The sequence below is a fragment of the Ursus americanus genome, chromosome 6 (genome assembly GCF_024610735.1).
Source record: "Ursus americanus isolate L20-20 chromosome 6, mUrsAme1.1.p, whole genome shotgun sequence".
Taxonomy (NCBI): domain Eukaryota; kingdom Metazoa; phylum Chordata; class Mammalia; order Carnivora; family Ursidae; genus Ursus; species Ursus americanus.
The window spans coordinates 83256361-83267164 of NC_142132.1; the positions used below are offsets into that span (position 1 = coordinate 83256361).

At 46.6% G+C, this 10804-nt stretch overlaps 1 protein-coding gene across 1 annotated transcript in view; it reads right to left on the bottom strand.

The window, feature by feature from the left end:
• Positions 1-10448, bottom strand: part of ACTN2 (actinin alpha 2) — a 63082-nt gene extending 52634 nt beyond the window's left edge. The window contains exon 1 of the mRNA XM_045802331.2: positions 10123-10448. Within this exon, the coding sequence (XP_045658287.1) occupies positions 10123-10248 (126 nt within the window). The 5' untranslated portion in view covers positions 10249-10448. The remainder of the gene's footprint in view (positions 1-10122) is intronic.
• Between the last annotated feature and the right edge of the window lie 356 nt (positions 10449-10804).

The following is a 10804-nucleotide window of genomic DNA, read 5'->3' on the forward strand; positions in this document are numbered from 1 at the left end:
TATACCGAAAAGAAGTTTTTTAAGTATCCTTCTGTTTTAGAATTTAACAAAAGAGATCAAAATATGCAATAAAATAATCAGCCACCTCCTGTTTAATAAAATTCCAATAACAGAACAGAAATTATAGTTTGCAAGATATAAAACGCATGGTTTGCATTTTTCCAACTAATGTCTCTCTCCCCCACATCACAGCCCAAGCTCACTCTCACCCTTGCCTCCCCTCAAATGTGTTTGTCTCAAAACAGAAAAATATTACCCTCTGTGGGAATCTCTCGACTGATTACAATTCTGTGTATGTCTTCTATCATTTCCATGACTGATGCTCTCCAACACCCAAAATACCAATCATTTTTTCTAAAAACCTTAAAACAAAACATCTAAATGAGGGCAATAATTTGTTTCATTTCCTTAATTTTATAAATAAAATAGGGAAAAAAAGGAAACCTATCTTGGAATTAAATTCTACACTTAGGGTACGATGAAACAAATTCTGTTCTCAGTAACCCTTACGAATTTTCCATATTGTCTTCCTCAAGAAAGCCTATCACTGGCCATTTCAACCGCAGAAGGGTTTTATGCCCCAGACCTGAGCACACCACCATAAATAATTTCTCGCAGCTTTTCACTGCCTTTGAAAGCATGACTTATCACATCGGCTGAGAGATAGCCCATTCCCCGGAGCCAAATCCCTGGGTTTCTCTTCCAGCAGCTACACCACTTCAAATGCCAGATTCAGACTGGCAAAGCTCCAGTGGAATTCCAAGGTGAGATTTCTGCAGGAAGAAAATCAAAGACATCTCAACACATCGGGTGCTCCCAAGTTGCCTGAGGCACGCACATCTTCACGCAGAGAAGCAATGCATCCGTGCGCAGGTAATAACACTGCTTCCTGCGAAGTCCTGTCCTGTTAGACCTTCTTCCACGCTCCCCTCCCCATAGTTTCAACTGCGTAGGAGCAGACAGCTTCTATGCCTGAACCTCCAGCTCGACCTTTCTTCTTGGTATTTCCATTGCATATCAAGCCCTCAATCCAAACCTCACATTTTTAACTAGTACAAAATCCAACGACCCCCTTCCTTTCCTAAATGAACACCAAAGGCGTTACAGATAAGGCTAGCAATGATCAGAATTCAGTTGTATGGTTTGGCTCTCTCACTGGTATTGGTCAAGGATCTCAAACATAGTGGGACATAGAATAGCATAGTTTTATTGGGTTGAACGTAAGAAACCACAATTTTTGGAGGTAAAAATGGCCAATGTTGAGAGTTTCACATGGTTCAATGTAATATAAAACTCCTCAAAATTCTAATAAAGACCACGGACATTACCTAACTTCTAAATGATTATTATTTTCACATCCTATTTGACTATCATGAAATAAAGACTCCTTCCTTACGACTCTAAAAGATGGGACTTCTTGATTTGCCAATCTCAATATAACTGTCTACCTAAGACTCAATCACAGGTTCATACTAAATACAGTTCTCATTTCCCCCAAACAACCTCATGTTCACCTACTTGTCCATTTGGTCCTCACAATCACTAAAAAAGGAGAGTTTTTTTTCCCAAGATTGCATGTCTTTTAGTGAAAAGGTTGTCACAGATACTACTACTAAGAATCTATTTTCAATGTATAATTATTCGTAGGGATTATAACTAACACCTTTACCTCCTTGCAAAAACAAAGCAAGACAACTCAGAGTCATGCTAACTTCTTAGTCTTGGACTTGGCACTCAGGTTGACTCCTTTCCAGGAACACACACACTTTCCAAATCACCCATGTCTATTCTTTATTTTTAATTCTACTACTGTGAAGTGCAGCATGTTTTCCAAAAAAAAAAAAAAAAAACTGTTTTGCCATATTTTGTATACAAAAACCACACATTTAATAATAATTTTTATTATGTCACGTTAGTCACCATACACTACATCATTAGTTTTTGATGTCGTGTTCCATGATTCATTGTTTGCGTATAACACCCAGTGCACCATGCAACACGTGCCCTCCTTACTACCCATCACCAGCCTATCCCATTCTCCCACCCCCTCCCCTCTGAAGCCCTCAGTTTGTTTCCCAGAGTTCACAGTCTCTCATGGTTCATTCCCCCTTCTGATTACCCCCCCTTCATTCTTCCCTTCCTTCTCCTACCGATCTTCCTGCTATTTCTTATGTTCCATAAATGAGTGAAACCATATGATAGTTGTCTTTCTCTGCTTGACTTATTTCACTTAGCATTATCTCCTCCAGTGCCGTCCATGTTGCTGCAAATGTTGTGAAATCATTCTTTCTGATGGCTGAGTAATATTTCATTGTATATATGGACCACATCTTCTTAATCCAGTCATCTGTTGAAGGGCACAATTTAGCTATTGTGGACAGTGCTGCTATGAACACTGGGGTGCATATGGCCCTTGTCTTCACTACCTTTGTATCTTTGGGGTAAATACCCAGTAGTGCAATGGCTGGGTCACAGGGTAGCTCAATTTCTAACTTTTTAAGGGAACTCCACACTGAAAAATCACAATTTAAATTTATACTTCTGTGAATCATTAATATAATTTTTCTTTATTAAGCAGTTAAAGATTTTTAATCTGGGAAAAAAACAGTCATTTCAAATCAAACTTAGGTGACCAGAAATTTTGTTCATTAATATGCTGACATATTATAATTTAAATAAATCTGCATGTATGAATTTTTAATTCCAAAAATCTCAAAATTCCAATTTTTTTTAAAATTAAGCAGCTTGTCTTTGAAGGCTCACTTTTAGAATAACAATTAAGTCAGATAACTCCATTCATTTTGAGGACTTGAGAAAAACACTTCAAGAAAACATTTTTGGAAAACCACTACAGAACAAGCATGAATTGGAGTTTATACTTATGTAGCTCAAGGAGTTACAAAGACTGTAAAAAAAAAAAAAGTTTCTTAATTATTACCTTTAAAATTTTTAATTGTACTAAATGCTTTTCAGAAACAGGACTCATAATATTGTCATTCCACAAATGAGTAGAGTCTAGGCTCAATGCTGGGCCCAGGGAACAGAGAAGAGCGTCTGCTCCTAGTCCTCGAGAGGGACCATGACAGCACCAGGTGACCTATGTTCTAGAAGGCTCCTGGAGGAGAGACTCCAGAATGGACGGAGGAGGTCGAGGCTGGGTATAAGGCAAAGAGGTGAGTCAAACATGGTGAGGGCCACTCTGTGGGTTGGACCTTGAACCTGTTGGGGGGAAAATGGAATAGCAAACAGAGGCTAGCTCAGACCTGGCCTCACAGACCACTGCAGGAGCTTGAACTCTCTTCTGAAGGCAATAAAGAACCACAGAGGGCCTTTAAGCAGGAAATACCATGACCAGCCTTGTGTGCCATAAAGATCACTCCTGCCTGCATCACGGAGGAAAGCCTGAAGAGAAGCATGAACCACAGAAGGGGGACAAAGCAGGAGGCCACCATCCTAATCCAGGCAGGAAACACGGAAACTCTGAAGACCTTAAAGCACATAACGGGAGGAAGGGGCAGGGTCCAGAGGACTTTAGAAGTGGGCTCCACCAGAGTTGGGACAGAGGGAGGCACCAAGGATAACTCCCAAGATCCTACTTGGGTGCCAGGGAGGAAGATGTTTCCATCTACCGAGACAGCAAACCACGCGGGAGGAGCATTTTGGAAATACCCTCTCCTTTCCTTCGCCAGCCTAGTGGAATTGAGGGGCCCTCCTCCAAGCTTTGCACTGACCTTCCTGTCTCTTGAACCAGGATATATGCTCCTTAAGGCTTAAGGTGGTGTCAAATCCATTCTCTACCCCCGGCCCCTAGTAGGCCCATAATAAATGTCAAACGAATAAAAGAATGAATGACCATGCCTGTGCCCCATTTATATCTTGCTCTTCAGTAGGGTTGCTGCTCAAAACACCTTGTGGTTTCTGGCATGGAAAACTGTGTGGAGGAGGAGGGGTGTGTGTGCCCCCCGCATGCCTGCCTGTGCTCAGATACCTTGTTTGTATAAAAAGTGTTCCTCAGACTCCGTTAGAAAGACCAATTCCTTGCACTCAAGATTCTCCTGCCTTTGGAATTTGTCTAGCACGGCAGTTAGCAAACGTTCCCCCTAATCTTTACTTTCTGTTCTTTCTGGAAGAATTAGTACCGTTCCCAGGGAAACAGCGGTACAATTCTGACTGTCCTCCAACGTATTCCGTACCAACTCCTCTGCTCATCACGGCGGCTCCCCCTCCCACGCGGGTCCTGCGCCTTTTCCGTAGGTGTCTCCCTGCAGCAACTGACTGCAGCGCGTGCTCACAGCGTTCTGAAGCCGCGTTAACTATGCTTCCCTGCTAAGACTTGGATTTGTCCTCCCACACTCTTGGAGAATCTTCTTTGGAGTTCAAGTTTGTTCTGCGGTGAACTTGGCTGAAGGGGGAGGCGCCTTGGGGAGGGTCCGAAGACAAAGAGTGACTTTTCTGGCTCACGACAGGACCCGTGCATCTGTGATCATCTACAGCAAACCAAGTGCATTGAGAACAATAGTCCCTCCGGGGGCAGAGGTTGCTTCGGGCTCCTACCAGATTCTGCCTTTCCACACCTACCCACCAACATCCTTCCCTGGACATTGAAGCCTCCTTGGAGCTCCATCCCTCCCTTCCAGCAGTGGCCACAGGGACACACCGCCCTCCCCTCCGCCCTGGAGTGCGCCCCCCTGCGCTGGATGACATATCCCATAAATGCATCACTTTCTCTCTCCCCGCGGGTAAAGAGACTCTCCTCATCACTTTGCTCCTTTCTCATCAACCCCACCGTCTTGAGTTTCTAGTCCAGGAGCTCTCACGGTAGGATCACGTCCACTTAACTGGACTGATTCAGCAGCCTGCCGTGGAACAGCACGGGGCCATCTAATACTTTTACAATCCCTCCTGACCACTCTCAAATTGACGCCTTCCTCACCATTGCGCCTACCAGCCCCTGGTTCTAATCCTCACCACTCTGCCCAGTGGGTCCTATCTTGGGCTCCTGCCCGGGTCTCCCAGCCTCAGGTCCCAGGCATCCAATTCGTTCTGCAGTCTGCTTCTTTCAGCACGGCCCTCTGGAGCTCCAACACCTGCAGGGCTCCACCCTCACCCCCATCCCCTAAACCTGGCTGCTCTCTCTTCTCTCTGCATCCCAATCTGCACCATGCGCTTCAGCGCAGCCTCTCCCCTCCTCATGCTCCCTCAAGCGCATCACAAGCAGCAGACATCTCCAAGAACACAGAGCTGGGCGTCCTAGCCCGGCCACCTTGGCTACTTCCTCCCTTTAGACTCTCCCTCTCTGAGCTTGTCCCCTCAGCCCTTTATCAGACAGTGGTGAGGGGGGCCTGAGAAAGAAAGGGGGTGAGGGTGCTTTCACAGCACTAAAGGGTGACATAAACACTTATTATGGTGACATCCCACTTATCACCCTCCCCCCCGAAACACAACAGTCTCTTCACTCCATTTTTCCAGCCAGGAATACAACTTTCCTCTCCTCTCTACTCACATTAAGGTCTGGCCTGAGTTCTACTAGCTCACAAGCTACTTCCTCATTGTTCTCACCCCCGATAGCTTTCCCAATTTGACTTATAACTTCTGTTCTTTACACAACAAGCACCTGGCACTTAATATTAAGCCATGTATTATTCTAAGTGTTCAAGTGTGCAAATCCTCTCTTTACAAGGACCTCAGGATGATGGGAAGTTAGTGTTTGAATGGACACGGAGTTTCAGTTTGAGGCAATGGAAAAGTTGAGAAGAAGGATAGTGGTGATCGCACGATATTGTGAATATATTAGTGTCACTGAATCGTACGCCTAAGAATGGTTAGAATGGAAAATTTTACGTGATGTATATGTTACCACACACACGAAACAACACAGCAAAGTCACTAAGGAACAAACTCGTGCTCCATCATCCCTCCCCGGTCCAGGTGTGGAGCTGACTACTATTTCCCCAGCTAATAAAAATAGTTGCTGCACGAGGATAACATCTGAACATTTAGAGTGTATGGAGCCCTCCCACATAAATGAGTTTAACCATTTGATCCTGGAAAACACGATGCGGTGAGAAAGGTACCACTGTCTTTCCTTTCTACATAAACGGACCCTCGAAGCTTTAGTGACTCGACCATGGTTAGATGCGGTGAGAAAGGTACCACTGTCTTTCCTTTCTACATAAACGGACCCTCGAAGCTTTAGTGACTCGACCATGGTTAGAGAGTACCAGGGAGTGCTGAGATTCCTCTGGGTTTCACGAATCTGAACAAGTTCACGCGCTCTTCCAAAACTATTCACCTTGTGGAAACACGTAGTGCTTTTTCTCCCAGAGAAAACTCACACAATGACAGATGTCATGGCGCAGGGGAGAAGAGACTTCACTCTGCACCCTTCATCAGCAGCTGCTGTCCACAGAACACGGGAAGGGGCGACCCTCAGGCTCCCCGGCTCTCTGTTTGACCTGGACCTATGGGCAGCTGCTCCCACACATGCCCTTGCACGCTGCCTGACCCCACTCGGCGACAGTTTAGCCTGGGTGACAGGATGAACGGGAGGTACTCTGAGGTGAATGGTGAATCGGTCCATCCCAATGATGGCTAGGCAGAACTTGACTTTCTCCAGGAATGGTTAAAACCAGTGAGAACTCCAAATGGGGACTAAACGAACCACTCTCTTATTCTCCCAACAACGGGTAAAAAAGTGTATCGATCATCTAGCCATATACAAATTAAGGATGTAAGGACCCTTTATGTCTCAAAACACACAGTCATTTCCTTAAAAGGCCTGTGCTAGCCTCCCAGAGCGGGGAAGGACAGCGCCCCGTGCCCACAGAGATAGCTCACATACTCAGCATTGCTGTTCCGACAAGTCACCTCCTGATTAGGCTTCAGCTGAACTGAAGCTTGAATGTTTCCTCGGTTCCAAGAGGAGCTTGCTTCTAAATACCAAAGTTCTAGAAGTTTCAAAAGTCCACTGAAGACAGCCTAATTTACATGAACATAAATATCCCTACCCCTGTTGACTAAACACCTCTGAAAGACAAGGGGAGCACTTTGAAACGCCTGTACATACTTATGCTAAGTTCAATGTCTTCTGAATTGCCTCCTTTTGGAAAAAGCACTACACTTCCTCAAGAAACTGAAAACTGGAGTTACCAGATGACTCAGAAATTTCATTTCTGAGTATGAAATCAAAAAAATTGAAAGCAGGGTCATGAAAAGGTATTTGTACACCCATACTTACACCAACATTATTCACAATAGACAAAAGCAACCCAAGTGTCCATGTACGGATAAAGAGATAAACAAAATGTGGTACGTACACACGGTGGAATATCACTCAGCCTTAAAACGGAAGGGAATTCGGACCCAGGCTATACATGGATGGACCTTGAAAACATTATGCTAAGTGAAGTAAGCCAGACACAAAAGGACAAATACTGTAGGATTTCACTTATATGAAGTCCCTAGAGGAGTCAAATTCACAGAGACAGAAAGTAGCATGGTGGTTGCCAGGGCCTGGGGAGAGGGGAGAATATAAAGTTACTCTTTAATGGGTATACAGAGTTTAGTTGTGCAAGATGAAAAGAGTTCTGGAGATTGTTTGCATAACACAGCAACGTGCATGTACTTAACGCCAATGAACTGCACACCTAAAAATGGTTAAGATGGTAAATCTTTTGTTACATGTATTTTACCAAAATTTCAAAAATCATCATCAAAGAAAAAAAAAAAGCACTATACTTTCACTAAGTCCTTCTGTAGCAAGGAATTCCACACCAGAGAGCAAGGATTACCCCAGCCTATGAGACTCTCTGAACTGTGGATATAATTAGGCACCACATCCATTAAAACGCTACAGACGTCATCATGTGTTACCAGCATCTGTTGACAGATCTCATACCCAGCATATCACTGAAATGGAGTGTGGAGAAGGTAGCCCACAATAGAAACAATGGTATTTTATCCTTGTCCTGTTCCAACAGTTTGTCTCATAGGACATAAATAGAGGCCATGGCTCTTACCCTGAACTCACAGTTCAATATGATTTTATTGACTTGAGTAAGTTCTATACCAAAAGCAGACATAGAGTATCTTCCAGATCTGTTCGGATCTAGATCAGATCTAATGCAGTGGGTTTTTTCCCCCAAGCATCTACAACACTCCATCTATCCAAAGGGGGAGAAAAATGAATTCTCACTTTAAGCTTTCTACCACTCTTTTGAACTGGGATTGGGAAGTATAAGCACTTTTTAATAATACATGTCAAGTGCTATACTATTACAATAATATATTCACACAGGGATTCCAAAACTAAAAAAAAAAAAATTACAATGATGCAATTCTATCCAAAAATACTGTGAATACGTTAAAAAGATAAGACAGGAGATGTATGTCATTGTGGCTTTTGGAAACTGCATTAGCTCCATCCTGCTATTGTATTGTAAGAAAAAACAAAAACAACAGGAACCATTGTGATTAGACTATTATCCTAGAAATGATGAGCAGACTACCTGTCCAATCTCTTAGCTATTTTACTGTTTCTCCTAAGAAAAAAAGGCAACCTTTGAAACTAAGACTTAGGAGTTTAAAAAAAAAGTGGACAATGTAATAATCAAAACTGTAGGAAAACCTTTTAAAGAAAAACACTCATGCTGAATCAAGTTAAAGTCACTTTTTAACTTCTTGCTGACTGATAATGCGAGTCCAGATGACACATTAATAATCCTCGGGCCATGTGTTTCTCTCACAACGTCATTTAAAAAACTGTAGAAGGCTTGAAATGTTGTTTTTCTTTATGGACTCAACTTCTATTTATCACTTCCATTCTCTTGTTTCAAGAAGGTGAGGATGGTGGAAGTCTTAGGAAAGGAAGGCGGAGAGGGAAATGTAGCCAAATTAGGGTTTTAAAATAATAATAGTAAATGGTATTTGACCACAGAGAGTAGACAACAAAAAAGAAATCCCAATACGAAAATAATGCGCCGTGACTGGAGAATTATCCAACTAGGGAGAGACCCTCCCAGCTAACGCTGTTCATTGGGAGAGAAGGATGGGATGCATGTGTTGCTCACAGTCACACACTAATTTACCACGTCGCACAGCACACTTGCTCACAGGGGCAGCCACACAGAGCACTTGCCACGCACGCATTATGGTCAACAGAGGTTAGCCACTTAAAAGTGGGCCTTAGCAGGGAAATCTACTTTGCCCCACCCCCAGAAAAAGAGGGGGGAACGTGTAGGGCATTTTGCTTTTGTCCTGCCACTGTCATCATAAAGTTGGGTTAGCAGGTCTGGGTTGGCATGTCTGACTCTGCCCGGCTCTGTGCCCGGTCAAACAGGAGGTGGGATTTAGCCTCCTGGGGAGCATTCCCCACTTGTTCTAGCCAAGGGGATCAAGAAGAAACCGTGAAATAGTGGAATGTTCCACTGGGCCCCCAGACAGTGCCAACCAAGAAGGGCAGGGAGCTTTCGGAGCTGGCGGACTCCCTCGTCCCTGGGTGCTTACCTCAAGGAACCATAAATAGAGTGCGAAATAATTATTACTTTATTGGTGAGTGTCTGGTGTTCACACAGAGTGTGGTGAACAGAGAGTGGGGTTCCCTCTCTTAGGAGCTCCAACATTTAAGAAGTGATCTGCAGTTCCCCTTTGGGCAGCCCTGTGGAAATCCGAACGGCACTGATGTTCACCTGACGTCTTTCATTTGGGGAGACACAGGCTAGGGGCAAAAGAGCACGATGGGCAAGTCAAGTCTAGCTCCTGTGGCCAAGGTCACAGACTCAGGGGGTCAGGGGCGGCCCTGAGACTCTCCCACACTCTGCTCTAAGGTTGATTAGAGCAGAAACACACACACGGAGCACTGGTCCTCTTTCCACATCTGTCGTTCTGTGGCTCTTACGTGACTTCCACGCGCGCACACACGCACCCTCGCGCGCGCGCACACACTGGACGCCCGGTTGCGTGCCTGTCCCCGGACGTGCTCTCCTTCCCACCGGGGCACCCGGGCTACGCGGACACAGGACAGCACAACACCTCCACCGCCCGCTCTCGGCCCGCCCGCGGGCGGGCGGGGACACACAGACACCGGGCCGAGCCCGCAGACGGCGGGCACGGACCCTTGCTGACCTTCCTCTGCTGCTTCTCCCAGGCCGGGTCGAGGAGCAGGTCGCGGTCCCACTCCTCCTCCTGGATCATGTACTCGTCATCGTCGTAGACGTAGTTGTACTGCACGCCGGGCTCTATCTGGTTCATGGCGCTCGGGGGGCCGGGGCTGCGGCGGGGCGCGAAGGGCTCGGACAGACGGACGGGCGGGCGGAGACGCGGCGGGGCTCGCGGAGCTCGGCGGAGGCGCAGCGGCGGACTGGCGGGCGCGGGGTGACCTTCGCGCGGCTCCTCTCGGGGCGGCACGCCTAGACGCTGGGTCGCGGGCGAAGCACCAGCTCGGGCTGCGAGCGGCTGCCGCGCCGCTTAATACCCGCGCCGCCGGTCACGTGGCCGCCGGGCCGCGCCCCCGCCCCGCCCTCCGCGCGCCCCCGCCCCAGCCGCGGCGAGCACGTGCTGGCGGGCCGGGGCGCCGGGCGGCTGTGGGGGTCCCCACTCGCGCCGCCGCAGCAAACCTCTCTGGTCGCGAGCTGAGCCCGCTTACACCTGCCCACGCCGCCCACTTGCCCCTCTGGCTCGCCGTGGCCTCGGCTTGCCGGCGCCTGGGGCGGTTACGGGGGTGGGGGGAACCGGTGTGCTGGGGCCAGGGGAGGCCTCCACCTCCAACGCGTATCGTTTGCATATTCGCGTTTTCCACATATTTCCA